Source organism: Cornus florida, unplaced genomic scaffold, assembly GCF_030987335.1.
Source record: "Cornus florida cultivar Cherokee Brave unplaced genomic scaffold, ASM3098733v1 CherokeeBrave_3.0.0_Hap2_Chr10, whole genome shotgun sequence".
NCBI classification, from domain to species: domain Eukaryota; kingdom Viridiplantae; phylum Streptophyta; class Magnoliopsida; order Cornales; family Cornaceae; genus Cornus; species Cornus florida.
In genome coordinates this window covers 96,912,747-96,935,357 of record NW_026775580.1, presented here as the reverse complement: position 1 = coordinate 96,935,357, position 22,611 = coordinate 96,912,747, and the positions used below count along the sequence as shown (strand labels likewise).

Here is a 22,611-nt window from a genome sequence, read left to right as displayed (position 1 = left end):
TCATTATAAACATGTTTGGCAAGAAATCAAAGAAGCTCAACAAAAGTTAAAAACTTAATGTTTTAGACACTCTTACCTTAATAATACAACTCCAAAGCCAAGAACTCCAAACTCGACCCTCACTAAATGCATGCAAGATAGGTACCAAAACGAAGCCCTTGCCACGATCTATAACTTCTCTAATTATGGCTCATCGCAAATTCTTCTCCTTCATGGAGAAATCTTAGAGAAGAGGTAAAAGAAGAAAAAGAAAAGAAAAATGGAGAAGAGATAGAGTGTGTGCCGAGGGAATGTCATGAGATGATGGAATGAAATCCAACGCTTGACTTTAGCCTTAAAATGTGTGGCCCAAATTGAGTCTTCCACTTTGAGCCACCAAAGTACTAAACTAACCTTCCTTCTTTAATGAATCCCACATATGCCACAAAATATCTTTTCCTCCATTAACTCCACAAATATATATATATATATACACAAAACACCTCAATGACCCAAAATGAATAATAATGCAATAAAAATATATTGGTCCCACACTATGCGTAAAACGATGCACGTAAAATAAATAATAAAATAAAATAACGAAAATCCGAAAAAATTCAGGATATTGCACTTGAAGAAGTTCTCATCGGTGAACTTGGAGCCGTAGTTGGACTCGTCGTCGGTGCCGTTTCCGACGGGGAAGTCACCATCCTGGCATATGAAGTTGGGGATCACATCGTGGGAGCTAGAGCCCTTGTAGTGCAAGGGCTTACCGCTCTTACCAACGCCTTTCTCGTGCTATCAACAGTGGCAATAGTGCTTCGTTTGGTGCCATATATCTCATAAATAATGTTGTTTCAGGGTTTTTTTATTTTTTTTAATTGTCTAAAATGTTAATTTTACATTGTCTAATTTTTTTAACATTATTTTATTTTATTTTGTTGATAAGAGGGTATTATAGTCTTTTATGCTAACAATGGGGTATTTGAACTAAATTGATAGTATAATAGGGTTTTATATTACATAGAATTTTTTGCACTATATTTATAGTATATGTGAGTGTTTTGCACTTAACCCTTAAAAGAATAATGCTACCTTGGTCTCGTGATAGTTCATAGGTTTTTATTTATTTTTATTTTTTTATGATATGTATTCGAGAGGAAATCTGGCTCTTACATGATATTCTTTTTGTTTTTGTCTTCATTTGAGCAAATTAAATTATTATCGTTAATCATCAAAACTACAACTTAATGATACCTCTTCACATTTTAAAATGGAAGGTGGGAAGTGTGTTATAGTCTTGATAGAGGCAAAAATACTAGGGCTGCAAATGAACCGAGCTGTTCATGAACAGCTCGGGTTTGGCTCGTTAAAAGCTCGGCTCGGGCTCGTTCATTTAGTAAATGAGCTGAGCTCGAGCTCCATTTTCAAGCTCGTTTAGTAAACGAGCCAAGCTGGAGCAACATTGAGCTTGGCTCGCTAGGCTCGTGAACAAGCTCGTTAAGACAAAGGCTCATATGTTTACCATTTTACATTAAAAAGGTTTGGTCCATATAAGTATAAGTTTGACCCAACACTTATCATTTTATTAATAAGGTTCAAAAAGGCCCAAAGTGTTTAATTCTTGAGCCCATGATCCAAATAAGGATTCCTCTCAAATCCTAACCATTAATTTTATTTCATCTGAGCCGTTGTTTTCTTTACTCATGTTAAGAGATACTCCCTCCGTCCCATATTAAGGACTTGTTTGGCATAACTTTTACTTTTGCTTTTACACAGAAGAAAAAGTTATCACTTCCATTTGATTTATGTGTTAATGTAACGACCTGGGTTTTGATTCAACCCGGTGGGTCAGTGATGAACCGAGGATTGACCCGATAACGGATCCAGATGCGGAAGCAAGGAACAAAACAATGGTCTCCCAAGGAACAACATACCTCTAAGACGCTAAGATGACCTTCCATGAGGTCAAGGAACCCGAAGGAATAGCGGGTGAAGGCAAGAGATAGGAAAATAACAATTAAGCTCCAAGGGGCAAAATAGTCATTTTAGAAGGTATGGATTCAGGTACCACTGAGCACACCACTAGAAACACAACGAAAAACTAACCAATATGGATTCAAGAATCGCATGATTCGGAGTCCGGTCGAAGAAGAAACGATAAGACGAAGGAAGACGAGCAAAACCCGTTAATCAAGGGCAAAATGGTCACTTTACAAATGAGAAGGGAGATTTGACTCTAAGTAAGTCAAATAAGGCCTATATAACCTAAACTAATCATTTCACAACATTCTAAGAGGTTCTAAGAACTTTGGACAAGAATCCCACAAGAAGCCCTTTCCCGGTTCAAACCAAATCCCGACATTATTTCATTAAAACATAAATAACTCCCACTGTGCTTTGAATCTGAGAATGGCATTGGTACCATTGGAAAGTTGACTCAAAATCCATGAATTTAGGCTCAAGAATCACTCAATTTGGGTTAGAAATGAAGAAGTTATGGTCGTTCAAAGTCGGAACAATAGTGCTGAAACTGAACTGAAGAAGCTGGAGCATAAAAGCTATTTAGGTCGACCGAAATGAGCCATCGATCGACCGAAATGACCAAAAACTGAAATTAAAACATGTTTTTGAGGTGTGGTTACTTCGGTAGACCGAAATGAGCCATCGGTCGACCGAAATAGGCATGAACAGTACTTTTGGCTACTGGAATGAGTGATTTTGATGCTCAAATGAAAACCAAAAGGGCTTCGGTCAACCGAAATGGCATTTTGGTCGACCGAAATGGCATTTTGGTCGACCAAAATGACTAGAGAAAGTGCAAAAACCACTTGTTGTGCACCGAAAGCTGAAAGTATACTTGGAATCCCCCATGACATGTTCAATTTACATTATATGCTAAAATGTGATGATGTGAACATGCACGCAAGTGTAATATGGTAATTTAAACATGTTACAATGGTCTATGGCCTCATTACACTCCGTTTACAAAATTTGACATGTCAAACCTCTAAAGTTGGAAAAGTTTACATTTCAAAGACATGACTTGAAATTTAAATACATACACTTGAAGTTTAAAGTCTATGGCCCTTGGCCTCATGTCATACATATCAAATAGATCCCAATTAGTGTGTCTAAGTACACTTTACATACATTAAGGCAAAAAGAGCATGTTGAATCTAACTAAGTGTTGCAACATTAAAAGAAAAACTTAAACATGCTAACACTTGCATGTGAACAAGAATGCTTTAAAAGGAACTTCAAATCTCCAAGTCACCCAAGACAAGTGTAAATCTCCGAATCTTGAATCCTGTACCTGAACAAATCCCCCAGTAACTTCGGGGTGAGTAAACAAGTTTACTCGTAGAGAATGAGCATGCATTGACTCGATTTCTTTAGAGATTTTTAGGACTAACATGATATAGTTCAAAAGGGATCGTGCCACTTAACGTCTATGTCAAAGGTTAGACTCAGGGAGCATCCTAAGCTACCTATGCAATTGAATTAAACCATGACCTACAAGTATACATGCTCAAGTATGCAAATCAATATCAAAATAGGGTATATGATATACAAGCATACATTTACAAGTATACTAAACCATAGTAAAACATGATACACGATTTACAAGTACACATGCTCACAAGTATACTGAATCATATTAAACGGGATAAGCAATATCTAACACACATACACAAATATGAGATATATACAGAGAACTCATAGATCAAGTATACAAACACAAGTATACTAAGCTAAACGAGATGCGCATAAAACAAGTATACATGGCACAATACACTAAATGCGATCTAAACTCATGGAGCAAGTATACAAGTTCAAGTACACTAAAATAGGCTTAAATACATAAACAAGTATACTAGTCCAAGCATACCAAATGAGATCAAAATAAATGAAGCAAGTATACAGTTCCAAGTATACTAAATGAAATCAAATACACGAAGCAAGTATACAGTTCCAAGTATACTAAACAAGATCCAAATACACAAGGCAAGCACCAATTCACAAGTTACAAGTAATCCATGATTAGCTACTTGGAATTGAATGCGAAAACAAATAGTGGAAAGACTAGGACATGCGGTCACTAGACCAAGCAAGTATTTTCGGGTAATTACGACCCACAATGCACTACCTAGTGCGCATGTGCATAAGTTATTCCGGGCTATTACGACCCACAAGGTATCATTTAGTGCGCACTTATGACTTAGATGACTTAGAAGACTCTTGTCTCTGTGCTAGAGCCAAGCCCTAGCCATCACATAAATTATATCCTCACAAGCCTTCCAAAATCAATAAGTTCAAAACTTATACAAAATCAAATGTCAGTTATCACGTTCCATGCATGAGTAAGGTTGAATTCACACAATTCATGTCCTAGAATTCAAGTCTAGATAGCATATGACATGTCATGTCCTCAATATGCAATTTATACATATAGTAAGAATATTTTTACAACAATTGAACCACATTACCATCCTAAGCCACAAGTACTAAATAAGTCACAATTTGGTAACTAGCTTCCAAGGTAAACAATTGTAATATTCTAACAAGCTATATACCCATACAAGATATATTTACACAAGTTATACAAAACAATGATATTACATATCATACTAAGTCCAATTACCATTTCAAGATGCCTCAAATACTAATTATACATCAAATTAGTAATATGCTCACAAGGTGATTAAACGGACTACATTTCAAGGGATTATCAACCTATTACATCCAATATCAATTTAAGTGACCAACATACTTAAAATAAAATTAATTAAGCTCATTAATTAATTTTTCTCTAGATTTTCAATCAACTCCAAATGTTCTCAATTTAACATAGGTTAAAGAATTCTTTAAGGCCTACTTTAATATCACATTACAAGTTGATTTCATACTTGTTTCAACTATGTGAATTAAACTTTCATAAAAGATAAATATTAAATAAATTTTGCAATTTTTATTCAAATGCTCCAAATTTAATATATGTTAACAAGTATACCAAGACTTAAATTACTAGCATGCCACACTTTAATTCCAAGTTGCATATCATCATGAGGATTAAATCTTAAACAAAGAAAATAATTAAATGAAAGATTTCAAAACCTAATCAAATATTCTAGATTAAATATATGTGAAACTACATGACATGCACATCAAGAATTTCAAGTCGGAATTCTAACGGGATGAATAGTACACTTGAAGCAATTTAATTAATTAAATATTACTAGATTTCAAAACACTTCCAATTTCTCTCAAATTCACCTATGTTAAGAGCATGCTAAGGCCTAATATAATATGCTAACACATATTGATTTCAAGCTAGTTAAGGCCACACGATTTAATATTTTATTCAAGATAAATATTAAATAAAATCTTCAATACTTGTCCAAATGATCTAGATTTAATATATGTCAATCAACATATCAAGGGGTAATATTCCATCATGCCACATGATTAAACAAAGTTATGGACAACCGGAAAAATTAAATCCTTCACAGGAAAAATAAATAATAAAATCTCTAAATTTTGTATCCAAGCATGTAATCAAGTTGTATAAGCATCACAAGCATAGAATATAGCAAGAAAATAAATTATAACACCCCTTACCTCAATTTGAGATGAAAACCTCAAAGGCCCACCGAAAAAAATATGTTCCGAATCCGCCGAAACCGAAGGGTTTTTTCGAGGACAACATGATCTACATGAATCCGAATGAAGCCCCATGAAAATCATAACTTGACCTCAATCCCAAACTCAAGAAATGATCAGAAATGAATTCTAATAAGGGGGAATGATAGAACACGTCGAGGGGAACAATAAATGTAAAGGCCGAATGATTTCTACCAAGGAAATCAAGTGGAGGAGAAGGAGAAAGGGTGGCAGCCAAGGAGCTCCCATGGCTGCCAGCCAAGAGCTGGAGAAGATGAGTGAAAAAGTGATTTTTCACTTTAGGGCATCCTATTTATAGTACGTCTCAAAAAGTGCCCCAAAAGGGTCCTGCCAGGTCCGGAAAAGTGGATTTTGAGCGAACGCGCTCAAACGGCAAAATTCCTTGAACGAAAAAGATTTAAAATAAGAAAATATGAATAACGGAAGAAACGACGTCAAAAACCAAGTCCCGAGCAGAGAGTTATGCTCCGAACAAATTCGACGGCAATCCGGTCCAGAAATTCTGAAACTGGAGAAAAATGACCAGAAGGAAATCCTATGAATTTATGAGTCAACGAAAAGTAAAAACGAATCCTGTACGAGATATTTTGCAATAACTTTCGTTAATTGCACAATGGCCCCTACAAAAAGGGTTAACTGCAAAACTGCCCCAGAATGAAAATATCTTCCAAAAGATATTTTCTTAGATACCCCTGAAATAAAATATCTTCAAAAGATATTTACAAAAAATACCCCAAGAAAAGAAAATAATTCCAAAGAGTTGTGCATCCATACCCCTATGGACACCGGGAGCAACCAGAATACTTTCTTGCAAAAGTAATGATACGTATTTCGAGAAAACCACTGAAGATGAAGACACATGAAGTCAAAAACCAATTCCGAACACGAAAAGTGAGGTTGTGCCAAAAACTGACAAACAGGGAAGAGACAGAATAGGGAAAAGGACGAAATAGTGTATAGTATCCGAAAAGTGAAAATGCGAAAATGATTCGATTCTCAAAGGAAGTTGTCAATCCACATGAAAGAGTCTCAGAAATCATTTCTGATCACTCGAGATAACACTAAGCGACAAGAAACAGAGCTCAGAAAAGAAAATTAAACAGAAAAAAATTATCAGCAAAATTTCAAAAAAAAAGAAAGGAAGTCAAATAACCGGGTCATTACAGTTAATGTTTGGGAACTGTATTTTAAAATAGCTTTTAATGCAGAAGATTTTTTTTTTGTCTATTTGGTAAAATATTTGTTAAAGCTCTTCTATTACTAAAATAACTATTTTGCCCTTAGACAACTATTATTAAAAAATTAAAAAAAAAAAAAAAACAAAAACATTTTGGCAACATAAAGTAGTTAAACAGGTTTTTATTTAATTATTCCCTAAATATCATACCAAAAAAAACCTTTCAACAATTTCAAATTATCAGACCAAGAACATTTATAAAAATGTTGCTCACACAAGAATTTTCATCTCCAGTAATGAAGATCCACCTCCTCCACATCTCCAGTATTTTCACTTAGGACCTGCTACTTCAAAATTGAAATCATGTACAAACTTGGATGGATCCATATTAGTAGACAATGAATCACATTATCATATTGAAACTTTTTTTTTTTGAAATTTTTCCTGCCCTCACTTATGTAATGTGTACTGCTCATTTCAATCCATTACTTCCACAGATCCAAATTCATCATACAATAGATCCAAATGCATCACAGAACATGACCAAATTTATTTGAAATAAACAGTAGAAGGAAAATGATGCAAATTTTCTTATAATTACTAGTACACATTGCTCTCAATGGATTGATGAACTGAAACTATTTTGTTCATACAAACAAACACACAAAAGAGAATTTACATGTATCTAATTGAAGAACAATTGTTACTAAAAAAAAAAGATTTTACACACATCATAACTAGTATATGTATACAGAGAGAGAATTTTGTCATCAAAATCAACTTCAAACTGAAAACCCAACGTCTCGTTCTCAATCTATGAACGTTGTGTCAAACTCTGCAACCGATTTCATTGAAGAGAACGTTGGTGGAACTGATTCGGACTCGTACCACGAGGAATCGCCGGAGCACTACCAGTCAATTCTAATCAATTAAACTCTGATCAAAATTCACATGAATATTCTGATTTGTATCCTATGCCAAATGGTTATGCCGATGTTTAGAGAACATGATGTCACTCTTTATCTGACCGATAACAAAGAATCGGAAGAAGAAGATGAGATGATGAGAAAGACGTCTGATTTGGCGATGCTGAGAACAATCAGAAAAAAAAAAAAGAAAAGAAAAAAAAAACCCCAATTACGAAATCACCAAAAAAAAATCGGTATGTAAAATACCTTGAATATGGGATAATTCTTCATCCCAGTAGAGGCCGCTGACTGGAAATGAAGAAGAAAAGGAAGAAGATAGCTTACTTGTGGAGAAATTTCAGAGACCGTCATCTCTAGCAGGGCGTAATGTTGTTGCTAGGGTTTCGGCATAGCATGTGGTGAGGAAGAAAAATGACGAGTTATTTTATAGGGACAGGTTTGAAATTTTATTTTTGTACTGAGTAAAGAGAAGGATACGCTTGGAATTTTAAAAGTTTCATTAAAACACCCATTAGCTTCCCGTGTTTTATTAGAAAAGTGTTTTGAAAAAGCTCAGGTTACAGCTTCTCCAAAACGCTCTTCCAAAGTTAAAAGCTCTAAAAAAAAAAACACATGTCAAACACTACTCAAAACAATTTTTAAGCTCCAAAAGTCAAAAGTTGTGTTTCAAAAGTCAATCCAAACAGGGCCTAATAGTCCATTATCTCATTTTTTACTGTCCCATTTTAGTTGTCCCATTTCAAAAATCAATACACTACTTTTTATTACATTCCCAATTTACCCCTAAAAGATTAAACTAATTAAAATTTCAAAATAAGTGGATCCCATTAAAAATAATTTTTTTATACTACTAATAATAAACCTGTCATTATGCATCTTTTCGTACATTACCTTTTAGAGAAAGGCAAATTTGGAAATGCATCTTTTGCCAATATAATAAAGTATCATAAAAGTTGTTGCCTTAAAAACTGTGAATGTGGAATTGGACTAGTATAAAGGGACAGAGGGAGCAAGAATTAACCTAAAGCTACAAGTTAAGGACGGCTATCCTCTTCGGCAGCACCAGCACATGATTCCGTCGGCAACCCTCTACTACACAACTATCTCTATCTCTCTCTCTCTCGTGGATCAGCTCCACCGTATGAATCTACTAGTAGCCCTCCATGCCATAACTCTCTCTCTCTCTTGAAATATCTATAAATCGAGGCCACAAAATCAGGTATTTCATCTTGAATTTTTGTTCTTTATTGAGTCGATAAAAGCTTGTAAGGTTTGAATTCATCTTGAATACGTGTCTTGAATTTATTTATTTATTTATTTTTTCTGGTCAGATATTAAGATCGGCGTTCACGGGTTCTTGAATAGCTGATCATCAATGTGTAACCGAGCCCGAGCTTGCGAAAACTTTAACGAGCCGAGCCCGAGCACCCCTCTGGAGATGACGAGCCGAGTTCGAACAACCCAAAACTCGGCTCGACTCATTTGCAGCCCTCGGCAAAACTATGATCTTGGACCATAATATTAGCTAAGGTGATGATGCAACATGGGCTTTATACCAAAAATGATGCAACTTGGGCAATATTTTTTATACCAAAAATGTGCTAAATTAAAGGTGAGTTCTTAACAACTTTGTTCAGACCAATCTCATCCTAGGTTACTCGATTAAAAAATATTTGTTTCAGTATATATTAATCCAAAGTGGGCCATATGGAGTGAATGACCAAGGTGTGTAACTGTGGATAACCAAAGGCAGAGGGATACGTAAGAGTAGGTACAACCAAATCCATTTAGTGGTGTAGGAAATGTATCCATTTTAAAATGTGTTTCTTGTGATCTTATCCAATGTTTTCTTGATTTGAGGAACATCTTCCACAATTAAACATCATATCAATAAATAAAATACATAAATCTCTAAAATTTGTCACATTAATCAGACAATCAATATATATATATATATATTTTCACACCAGACATGAGACACCCAAATTAGACCGCAATGACTGGGGAAAATACCAAGTCTAACACGTGCTCCCAGGTCAACATCACGTGACGTCCCCAACTGCAAATTAAATGATAGTAGGACATGGAAAATGTTTGGAGCATTATGAGTTACTACCACCCCATAACTGGTGGTAAAAAAAAAAAATTAAATAAAATTCAATAGTATAAAATGAACTTCTATAACAAAATCCGCTTTTAATTATCACAAATTTAGTACACGATTTTATGTTTATGTTTATGTATCCAACCCAATTTACACAACCGTACCTTTTGAGAAAGAAAGAAGAGGGAGCCTATCAGACCTCCGGCTCACTTTAGCCAGTTCACCGTGTCAATGCTAACGTGCACCGGAAAGTCCAACTAACCTAGCTTTTATGGACTTCCATAAGCATTATTTCTGTGGTTTCTCTCAAGAAATCCCTCTAACACCACTTTCTTCTTGTACTCCTCAGAATTCAAATCTGACCCACCTATATTGGGTTCTTTTCTTGATTCAGCTCTTATTCTTAAGGAAGGAATGACATAAAACCATGCACACGTACAAAGGATGGCACAAAACCTACCCCAGACTAACATAATTATTAGGGTCACCATTATAATTGACATCCCAACTACCTGGTCAAATTTGCCGGCCAGTGTGTCACTTTCGCGGTGCCGGTGCTTCCTCTCCGTCTTCATTCGTGAATTTCCAGTTTTGCCCACCGCCGGTTGTTTCTCGTGCCTTTGTACCGGAAAAGGGGCCGAGTGAGACAGCAAGGTGGTGGTCTGGCGGGAGTTGGTCCGGTACACCGGTGAACCGGGCTGGCTGACTCCGGTTCTTTGGATTTCTATTTTCCGACTGTCTGACAACCGCGTTTGACACGCGTTGGCCTGAAATGGATCCAAACTTTTGCGACTTTGGAGGATGATGTTATGTTGGGCAGTTTTGGACCTCGTTTTACACTGAAACAGAATACTCTGCTCAATATTAATCAAGATAAAAAGTTTTGTACTTAGTAAATAGTAATACAAAACAAGAAAAATGTGAAGGGTATGATTTTAGGTTGAAAGCTTGTTTTTGTCTTGTGTTACCTGATATTCGTGATTTAAGATAAATTTGAAGGGCAGTGACAGGAGTTAGGACACCGTGTTTTGCTGCATCAGACGAATTTCATCACTTACATGTAAAAGTGATGGAAGTCGTCAGATGCTGAGATCGGTATGCTTTGACCCTCAATTAATAAAAGAAAAAAAGAAAGAATGTGAAGAATGGTTCTATGCTGGGTTACCTTCGGAGGTTTATTCGCCGCCGGAACCTGACTCTGGTCGAGGCCGGTGGCCGGGATATGATGCTTGGAAGAGACCTTTGACTTGTCTGTAGAGATTGACTTACTCCGATTGATGACCTTTTCCGATGACACGTCGACGGGGACGGTTTTGGCAACGGAATTCTTAGCTCGGAAGCGTGACCATGAAAACCACCGGGTTTTCTTCCGGCTGCCGGGTTTTACCATGTGATCAGGAGGGGTCGGTTCCTGATCAGAAACTTTCCCGGAAAATCCAAAACAACCAAGAAAGCAGGTGTTGGTTTTGGGTTTTGTTTTCATATGATTAAGGGTGCTGCTGTCTTGGATTTGAGCCATGGAAGGCAGAGAGAATTGACGGCATGGAGGAAGATTTTGAAGAATGAGAAGACTGTCATCATTTGTTTGCCTATTAAGAAAGAAAAATTAGCTAGCTAATATGAGTATTAAATAATGAATAGTAGTACTAGTATATTATACTAATATGAAGAGAAAATTTTCCAAAGATTTTAAAAAAAAGTTATTTATTAATTTCTAGTTAGCGCTGCATTAGTAGTTCGGTATAATTTATTGGGTGGTTTGGGGGGGACGACTTGGACTTCGTGGCGGAGTCGTTGTTAATACACGTTTTCACTTCCTCCACGCAAACACCTATACTTCCGTTTCATTGCTCAACATTTCAATGTACATTGCACATTCATTCCAAGCCCATTCCTGGATTTCCATTGTGGTTTTTTTTTTTTTTCAATGGATGGAAAATGGATTGCATTTTCCTAGTGTGGGCACGTTTATCATAAATTGAATTGTTAAAAACTTGACATGTGACATGGTTTAAATGGTGGTGGCTCACAATTCAGCACGTCTATTGACAGTTTGTTTGAACATTATTCCCTAAACAATGTAATTACAATTTTTTAGCGGGATAAATTTTTAATGCTGCTTTTTGTGCATAAATGGAATGAAATGGAATGTCTATTCTAACTATTCTTTTGTTTGGCATGCAATTTAAAATATGAATGGTCATTCAATTAGAATGAAAATTCATTCCACAACTAATGAAATGTCCATTTCATTCCCAATTAATTTTTTTAAAAAAATTAACTGCCCAAAAAACTCTTATATTCCAAATCTAAAAATCACTACCACCTTCCACCACAACCACTTCCGCCTTTCACCACCACTACCACGACCTTCCACCACCGACTTTCACCGTTGCCCACTACTTTCCACTACCGTCACTGCCACCATCGCCTTTCACCACAGACACCACGCTGCCGCCATCGCCTTTCATCACCGCTACCACCTTCCACCACCGCCGCCGCCACTGCCTTTCACCACCACCACCGCCGCCGCCACTGCCTTTCACCAAAGTCACCGCCTTCTACCACCACCGTCACTGCCTTTTATCACCACTACCACCTTCCACCACCGCCTTTCGCCACCGCCACCGCCACCGCCACCGCCTTTCATCACCACTACCACCTTCCACTACTGCCTTTCACAATCGCCACCGCCTTCCATCACCACTGCCTTAAACCACCACTGCCGCCTTCCATTATCACCGCCATCGCTTTCCACCACCACCTTTGCCGCCTTCAGCCACCACCACCGCCATCAACTTCCACAACCTTCTACCACCACCACGACCACCACGACCTTTACTGTCTTTCATCACCACTGCCACCTATACCACTATTCCCTTCTACCACTGCCACCTTCCACCAACACCACCGCCGCTTTCCACCACCACCGCCACTTTCCAATACCACTGGCCACTTACACCATTACTGTTTTCCACCTCCACCACCATCGTCACCACCGCCACTACTACCATTTATTTTTAAATGTTTTTAAAGAATGTTATTTTGTTATTAAGAGGGATATTTTGAAAAATTCAATTTGAAATTTATTTCATTCTAAATTTTAAATTGGTCCAAGCAAACACTAGAATGGTTATTATTATTTTATTCCTACACATTTCATATTTACAACAAAACAATAGAATCAGAATGGTCATTCCATTCCATTCCTACTTGCATTCTATTCCATTCATGCACACCAAACACAACATAATATTCTTCTTTATATAAACTCGTAATGTCCTCGTAGTAGCTTGAGCCACCCTGCCTACTCGAGTAGACCCAGACACGTTCCGATCGGGCATTTAACATGACATCGATCAAGTATTAGGCATGACTCTTATACAAAATGTAATGGGTTAGATCCGGATGAGAAATGTAATCGATATAAATTGGTTGAGTGTTAGTCTACACCTAATACCTTAAACTTTTTGGTCTAGTCGAATCACAACACTCATCTTCTTACAACATAAAAGGTAGATGTTAAAGGGCCTATTTGATATGCTTTGTGTTTTAGGTGTTATATTTTTTCGTCAATATAAAAATAATCGTTTTGTTGTATGAGTGTTTTAGATAAAAATTGAAATCATGTTTGATAACGAAAATTTATTTTTGGATATTCGAAAATTTGTTTTAATTTCTTCATTACAATATCAAAACACACAATATTACTAATTTGGTGATATGAGTTTAGACAATAAATAAAATAAAATTGATATGTTATAAATTATTCTAAACCAATATTAGCCGTCCCAAATATGATATGGGTCCAAATTTGGATACTAATATAAAAAATAAAAAAACAATATCATAACTTATGCTAATGGGCTCTAAGTTTTTCAAGAACATTGTTACACTTATTCATCAAAATAAATAAAGTTGAAATTAATTTTGGGAGTGAAATCATTTTTTACGCAGATAAATGATCGTTTTAAAAATAATATAGCAATTTGATTATGTGCGATCCACATAGTTAAATTACTCTGTAAATAATTAAATTATTTTTCCTTTTTAAACAATGATTAAAACAGAAATTATCACCCAAAAATTCTTTGCACATATAGTAATTTATGTGCAATATTATACCCTTGATTTTGTCCATTTGTCATTGCACGTCGAATAGATTTATGGGCCTTTTTTTTTCAAAAGAAATAAAAAATGTGTTAGATTTTATCATGGCAACATAATAAACTACAGAAAAAATATGATTTGTTTGGTTGGAATGAAATACGAAGAATTTTTTTTTTTTCAAAAAAAAAAAAACAAGAAAAATATGGGCCAGTCGATCAGAATGGTTGCTACAACAGAAGTCATAGGGCCTCAACGTGAATCGCATGTGTTGCGACACATGACATGACTCACATGATGTACTACAGCGTGTGGGCTATTTAATATAAATAGCCCACTACATATACATGTAACATTGCCTTCTATTTTATACTAGTATCGGTTTAACGTTTTTATTTTTATTTTTATTTATTTATTTATTATTATTATTATTATTTTTTTTTTATTGAGGAAAATCTTGGTTTGAATCCGTCTTTGTCCCAATTGCTTCGCCAATTAAACTTCTTTTTATTAATCCTCACTGCGTCACTTAAAGCTGACTTTTGATGGCAAAACATTTTCAAATTTTATTTTTTTTCTAATAGTACATGTATGACTTTTTATTGGTTGAATGAATCACAAACTAATTTGAATCCCAATTATTTCCACATGCCATCATCTTCAAATTGCATTATTTTGACTAAGGCCTTATAGTATCCTATCTATATCTCAAAATGGTTCGTAAGGATTGTCTCTAAAGAGACAAAGTCGGTATATGAGTAAGGATTGTGTATTTATTGTGATGATTCGGAGAAAAAAAAAAAAAGAAAAAAAAAAAATGGAAAATATTTGAGTCTTGTCCCATTAAGACAGATTGTGTTCTGCATACTAACGTGTCAAAAACATGGATTATACCTATTTTTTAGGGTTAAACCCGACAGATTTATTTTTTTTCTCTCTTTGCTCACATTTGTGTATTTTCATCTGCATCTTTCTTTTTCCTTAACTGTCAATCATTTCAAACCTAATATTCCCTACCAGGACCTCCACCACTCCGCTTCAGATTGAATTTCGATTTCAATTTGGTCTTAACAAGGATTGATTCTTTTTCTTTAAATATATATGTTAAAACATTATATTTGTCCGGGCGTGTAATTTTTCTTTCTTTCAAATAACTTAAATCGAGTAAGAGATTTTGTTCAAATTTTGTTTCCAATCAGGGACAAAGCAAAATTAATGCAAAGAAATCCAGTTCCTCTTTCAAACAATTTATGTATTTGTGTGTATATCTCTTTTTATATATTGAAAAAAAAATTACGCACTCACTTTGTCTATGACAAATCACTGGATTGCATTTCATGGCTAATTTATTGTGTTAGTCCAGCGTCATTACTCAAATTTTTATTAATTTGAGTATATACATTGTACAAATAAGATAGAAACTGTAGAATTGAGTGAAAAAATGAATAACTTTCACATATAGCATGCATAAAAAACAGTTGAGGTAGGTTCAATTTTTTTAAGGATAGTTTTATATCTTAAGAAAATTAAAAATAATAGAAAAAGGTAGGAAATACAATTTTTCATGAGTTAATTAAAAATAATATTCAAAGTTGATTAAGGAAAAAAAATAGATTTGGCGAGTTTAACTATAAAAAATGGGTATAACTCATGTTTTGTATTTTTTGAAGTTTAAAAAATGTGTCAACCTTTTATTGGGATACGTTAGTGTGCAGGATACAATCTGTCTTAATAAGATAGGACTGAATCATTGTCCAAAAAAAATATTGCATCACTTTGCTATACCCATTTTAATTTCAATTTTGTCTATTTAAAACACTAAATATTGCACATGGCTAAACCTACAAGGGCACTTACTTTTTTTTTTTCTTTTTTTTCCTTTTTTTTTTTTTTTTTTTGGGGGGGCATTTCACAGCCCTTTTCATATTCTTTTTCGATAAATGAATGATATATATATATATATATATATATATATATGTTAAAAAAGGAACAATGGTACAGATGGGAAAGACTGATGAAAACATAAAAAGCAACTGCACAACCAACACTAAGCTGACCAAAGCAGACAAATGATGCAGCACGGTAGAGTCAGTAATTGTTTTTTAATATGGAGTTCAATATGATGATCAATGAAAAATCCGCGCAAAATGAGCAATTTCTAATTCTTATAGAGTGCAATTTTGCACATGATGGTGTTACAAATAGAACTGATAAATTTGGGTGAAAATTTTGATCTGCTGAACAATTTTATTTCTCTCCGTAGAGTTATATGACCACTTTTTTCTTTTTTAAAAAAATAGGCCAGTAATATAGGAGGGATACAACAAAAAATAATTAAATATTACTTATATATATAAATATATTTTTGTTCATTTTATTCAAATTATTGAAAATAAAACCACCAATTTGTAGCTTAGAGCTAGATGAGAGTTGTTTTTTTTCTAAAATTAAATTATTTTCCGTACCAAATCCATGTAATGTCCCAACTTTACCCTACCAACAAAATTCAAATAGAACAACACATTTAGTCGTCCAACAATGTCACTTAACTCATAATGGAAGTGTTCCAACTTTCTAGGTGTACCATCATCCTATTGGTGTATCATGTATGCCCATGAGGTAAGAGAATGGCAATAACATGTGATATGAAAGCGGCCCATGTCACATACATGAACCTTTTGTCAATATTTTTCATTTTCATCGTAATGTTTGGTTTGAGATAGAGAGATTTTCAGCTAATGTGGAACTATGAAGAAATCTTTATAGGGGTCTAAATATAGGGGAATGCAACAGACAAATTTACTGTGAGTATTTTTCAATTGAGCCATGATACATCTTCTGACCCAAATCATCGAAAATTCTTCCGAATCCGACTTGGCATGACACGACATCCCCATAAATCATGCCACGCCATCCCCATTACTTTCTTTTTCTAAAAGACCGACTGTAAAAAATAAACCTATTAGGCGAAACCAAAGCCGGGATGAAATTGCTCTGATGAGATGAAGGAAGAAATGATGGTGAAATTGGATCTGGGTTTCACCTGTCTGCTGCCAACAACTGCGAAGGTTGCCAGAATTGGATCATCCAATCATAGCTTCGCCGCCGTTCAAAATTGTCAGAGCTTCCTTCGTCCTCGCCTGGTCCATTGCTGTCGCCGACGTTTGTTTGGTCGCTCACAACATTCTCTTTGACGGTCATTGTCGAAGATGAGTAAACGTTGGCCATCGCCAAAGTTGAGTAGTCCCTATTTATCGCCAGAGTAGTCACTACGGTCGCTGTTCAGACTCACTGCACATAGGTAAGTTCAGACTCGCTGCCCTCTGGAGTAGCCCATCACCGCCGTTTGTTCTCACCACCGTTTAGTTACGCCATTCCGACGTCGGAACTGCGTTTCCTCCTTGCGTCACCGTGCGGTTCCTCCTTGTCGCCGCCGTACTCCTTGCTCGAAGTTCAGTCCGTCACCAGCCTCCTCATATTTCAGTACCGATTTTCGGTTACGCCATGCCTTCGGACATAATCGTGGTCGTGGATTATAGAAAAACAAACCATACAATTCCTCATCTTGTTGGTTCCCTCACTCTTTAATTATGGTTTTCTCTTGGATTTCACATATAAACCTTAATCAAATCAATGAGAGAGAAGATGAGAAGAATCGAAGAACCGAAAAACTAATCTATGAGAGAGAGAAATGAATAAACCAGAAACAAAGAGGAGAAAAGTGTGATACCCCCGAATTTCCGAATGCGGGTTGGCCAGGCCCACGCCCGAATACCCGAGGATATCAAAACAAATTGATAATAAACGAACACAGAGTACAAAAGAATAAAAATAAATAAATAAAATGCTGATAAGAAACTAAAATGATAATCTAATAATAAACCTCATAATATATTTTCATTAATTAATAAACTGTTCTGATACAACTGATCCTCCAAAATACAACTCGGGAATCCATACTGTGTGGACCCCTAGAAAATCCAAACTAAACAAATGACAGTAATCTAAAACAGGAAACTGAATCATAAAGGAACTCCTATGTAGCATCGGAAGAATGAAGTAGACTGATCCCCGCTCAGTACGAACAACCTCTACTCGTGACGAACACCTAAAAAATAATGGTGGGTCAGACCCACAAACAAGTTCTACTCTACTGCAGTCCAAGCAGAGATCCGATACACGTATACATCCTAGTCAATCCAACAGTAACTAGTAGTCCGTATATATATATATATACACACTAAAGGAACCTCACTAGACTATAGGGTTGTCTCAACCTGAATAGTAGGCAACATGCAAAACGCACATGTAGTGGGCATGAGTACCTAGACCTACCAGGGTACACAACTACACTATATCTAGCTACACATCCCTGGCGATATACGCGCCCTAACCATTGATCCTGAGACTCAAGCTCATATCATGGCATCATACTTATATATATAAAATCTAGTAACCATCCTATCCAGTATAAATTAATCCTCCATAAGTCATTCAACTTGTTCAGCTGACCTGACTTGAATATAAGTAGAACTTAACATTTTAGTTAATCCATTCCCTTATATAATAAATTAATCTTCCATAAGTCATTCAACTTGTTCAGCTGACCTGACTTAAATATAAGTAGGACTTAACATTTTAGTTAATCCATTCCCTTATATAAAATAGGTAGGACTTAACTGATAAGTTAATCCATCCCTAGAATGCCACCGTCCCATACCGGTGCATTAAACCACACAATCCAATAATTGGTGTAACAATTAAGGAAATACATCAAACATTCCATAAATAATTATGATAAATATGATATCAAGTTATCACATAATAGGAATGACTTATTATTTCTTTAAACTTCCTATATCATATGTCCTACGCAAACTGAATCTTATACATGATGATATTTTATTATACCGTTAAATAAGGATTCTCTATATCCAATTCATCCTACACATTTAATCTTAATTGCTAAAATATTTTAAAATATTAAATCCATACGTTTGTTTAAAACATTCAAGTAGCAAGCATCATTATGATTGAATCTATTTAAATTTATTAAAACCCAAACCTAGTCCCTATTAAATGTTCAGGAATCCTAGGCATGTTTCTACGTTCCATCATTTCACAGATATGAAAAATATATAATTTAAACATGTAAAAATTCACATAAGAAATCAAATCAAAATCATGCATTTTATCAATTCATAACACAAGAACAGATATGAACCAATTTCATAAAACCTATGTTCTAACCCAATTAAATATGCATAATTATTTAATTTTATGTGTTTAATAAATTCTAGAATTTCCTAGGCATGTACAGAAACACGAATCAAAGGGAAAGAGATAGAAGAAGAACTTGCCTTAAACTTTCGGATCGAAAGTTAAACTTCTTCTTCCTTGATCTTCTCTCTACAGGATTTTTCTCCTTATTCCTTCCTTTTCCTCCTTCCCTCTCTAACATTATCTCTCTAGTATATATCACGTGAATATTTCTAACCCCCTTTTACAACCTATAGTTATATATTTATAGGCTAAATAAAATAATCCTAACCCTTTTCCCAATCCAAGTCAACTAAAAAAAAATGAAAATAAAAATATTAAAAAGGTAAGCAAAATATGTTACGTATATAATTTATGTATATGTTTATTAAATAAATAAATTATACACATTCTATTATTTATTAATAGATTATCCAATAATACTTAAGTTACCATAATATTATAAAGTAACTTAAAACATAACACGTATCAAATCTATGTATATTTTTATTATTTAAATATAAAACATATACATCAGATTATATATTACTACCCAAGTTACCATAGAAATAATTAATAAATTACTTTCCTTTTTATATATGTATATAATATATATACATACATTATCCATGGATAATAATCCATACATATCCAACCTCCTATCCAAGTAGTCCATGGGACCCAATTGGTTGGCCCATTACTATTAACCATAACCATAAAAGAAAAATAAAATAAAATAATAAAAGAAAAGAAAACATTTAATTTACAATTAATCAAAACACCATTTAAGCACATAATCTAATTAAACAATTAACACATAGACAAATACAAATAATACATAGACACATAATGAAATAATCAAGTAATACCTAATTCAATTAAACACATAAGCAATTAGTCAAATAATTAATTAAATAATTAAAAAATACAATTAAAACAAATAAATAAATACCGAGACTATCATTTTAAAGTTAGGGGTATTACATTCTTCCACCCTAATAAAAGGAATTCCGTCCTCGGAATTCGCCCTTACTTTCTTCCATTATGCTTGGAAACTGTGAGCGAAAAACATCCTCATATTCCCAAATAGACGCAACCTCACTATAAGGGCTCCACTTAACTCTAATATACCAAGTGGTATACAGAGTTCCTATATTTTAAGAAACACAATAATCATACAATGCGTAGGTTGTATCAAATAACAACGTAATCCTCCTATGTCGACAAGAGAATGATCTACATACCTCCAAGTGCCATAGAATATACGCACAAACTCATATGCACCCAGCGCTAATAATTTGGTAACGCTAATTCAGAGGTGACTGCCTCAATTGCGAAACACAATCTTCTAAAAGTCAATGTAATAAGTAAAAGTGACCTTTCTCCAAAAATCGCCTTTCTTCCTACATAGAAAACAGAACGAGCAAACTACCCCCTGATAGAAAAACTCTAGTATACGAGTTCAACTATTTACAACATCCTACTGTTGCCTCCCAACAGCGCGCAGTTCAATATAAAGGGAAGTATCTATTTTTGACATATTTTTAAATGCAGTCGAGGTCTGATTGTACAACCCTTACTTCCATTTCCAACCAACAAATGAGAGGTATGCATTGTGAAAGATACAAAATCTCCAAAGTTGTCACACTAACCTCCTTGTGCCAACAATATCACAGACAAAATTCTGACAAGTGAAGTAAACACTTCCAACAGTCCATGAAAATCTAAGATATACGCCTCAAACATATCCTTTATGGTCTAATTTAATCTCTCGATTAATTCCTCCTTCTATATATATGAAGTAGAGCTGCTGCTCCAAAATCTTCATAAAACTCATTCGAAATAGCACTTTGCGTCCACTAATATGGACATCCACATGCTATAACACCACTATCACTGAGCTATATAATTACTATGAAGTTCTAAAATAAGCATCACTCAAATTTATGTCCTCAAGCGATCTTTCTCAATCCACCACTCGGATTCCATATGGAAAATTAAAATTCCAAATCAATGTCGATCCTTCCCACCAACTATCACTCCTGTTTAGTTCAACTTCCATATTCGTTATAGGAAGTGGCTAAAGATTCCTATGATATCTAATGATCAACTTTCCACCTTTGTAGCAGGTTTTACACTTAGGACAATTATATACACGTCCCTATCCGTACCTGTTTACCAAAACTGACATTTGATGTCGTGATGTACTTTCTAACCGTTTGGGTGTACCAAGAAAAATTATAAATTTCCATCTCAGTCGCCCGACAGTCATATCACTATTTATAGAAACTACTAACTCCTCTTCCAGTACCTTAAACTCCATCTGAGTAAGGTAACACCTTCTCTAGGGTCAGCTCCGATATTCAAAATTGACCTCCTGAACTACCTTGGTAATAACAAGTGTTATTATTCACACTTTGCATCCATCTAAGCCGTCTCGTGATCTGTTATATTCGTATGAACTGATATCTTACCAGCTCGATCAAAATAGATAAAATGAAACTGATTTAATTTTATCAGTCAACCAATATCCCATCTAGAATCCTGACCCTTGCATCAAATCAGCAATCCCTCAACTAAATCCGTGAAAATGCTCTGTCATTTCCACTTCAGTATAGAAAATAGCTGCAAGAATCCAGTGATCTCTGATGGTCCATCTCTACTATTTAATAAATATTAGACTTAGAGAAAAAATACTATATTCCTCTTCCTGCTTGTCCTCCAAACATCTGCTTCATACTGTGAAGCATCATGTTTCTACTAGGGTGAATAAAGAACTAAGAGTTGTGAAACTCAATCCTTGCATCCTCCATCAAATTTGTCTACAGAAAGTACCGTTAGTCCGGTATCACCAGCTTTCGTCTGTACCCATTGTTTAAATTGGAGCATCTTCAAAAGCGAATTCTGTAACTAAATCTATCCACCACTGATCCGTGATAAACTTGCCGATATTAAAAATCAATCGGTAATTCAATTTATCAATAGTTAATTATGACTTTAACTCAACAAAAGTCAACAAACTACGACCTTTCCATACATACCATGCACCTCATCTTTATATAAGTATTTGGTCTCACCATCTTGTCTTTGACACACCCTGCTTCTTTAAGACAAGTTAATGACAATCCAACTTCTTTATCTAACTTCAAAAGAATATGAAATCTTCCCATCCTCTACATAAGTCATCAATTTCCTTGCAACAGCTAATTGTTGCAAATTGTGACTAAAAAAATAATTCCATATTATTTATGGAAATGAAGAAACTTAGTTTCCTCCTCCATGTGCAGCACCGGCAAATTCCTCCCAATGACACACCCTCTTGAACAAATTCTTGATTAAGAATTTACTGATGAATATTTATTCAGTCTCCC

At 34.9% G+C, this 22,611-nt stretch overlaps 1 protein-coding gene across 1 annotated transcript; it reads right to left on the bottom strand.

Moving 5' to 3' along the window:
* Window positions 1–9,946: 9,946 nt before the first annotated feature.
* LOC132276113 (uncharacterized protein At5g23160-like) lies at window positions 9,947–11,581 on the bottom strand. The gene is made up of 2 exons (XM_059777384.1): window positions 11,040–11,581; window positions 9,947–10,713 (listed from the first exon to the last, which is right to left on the bottom strand). The coding sequence occupies exons 1-2, from the start codon at window positions 11,391–11,393 to the stop codon at window positions 10,144–10,146; spliced, it is 924 nt and encodes a 307-aa protein (XP_059633367.1). The 5' UTR covers window positions 11,394–11,581; the 3' UTR covers window positions 9,947–10,143.
* Between the last annotated feature and the right edge of the window lie 11,030 nt (window positions 11,582–22,611).

Excerpts from the sequence above, each read along its gene's own strand:
- LOC132276113 (XM_059777384.1), bottom strand. The coding sequence starts at position 11,393 with ATGGCTCAAATCCAAGACAGCAGCACCCTTAATCATATGAAAACAAAA. Across the intron at positions 10,714-11,039 it reads CGGCGAATAAACCTCCGAAG|TGTAAAACGAGGTCCAAAAC; the intron begins GTAACCCAGCAT and ends ATTCTGTTTCAG.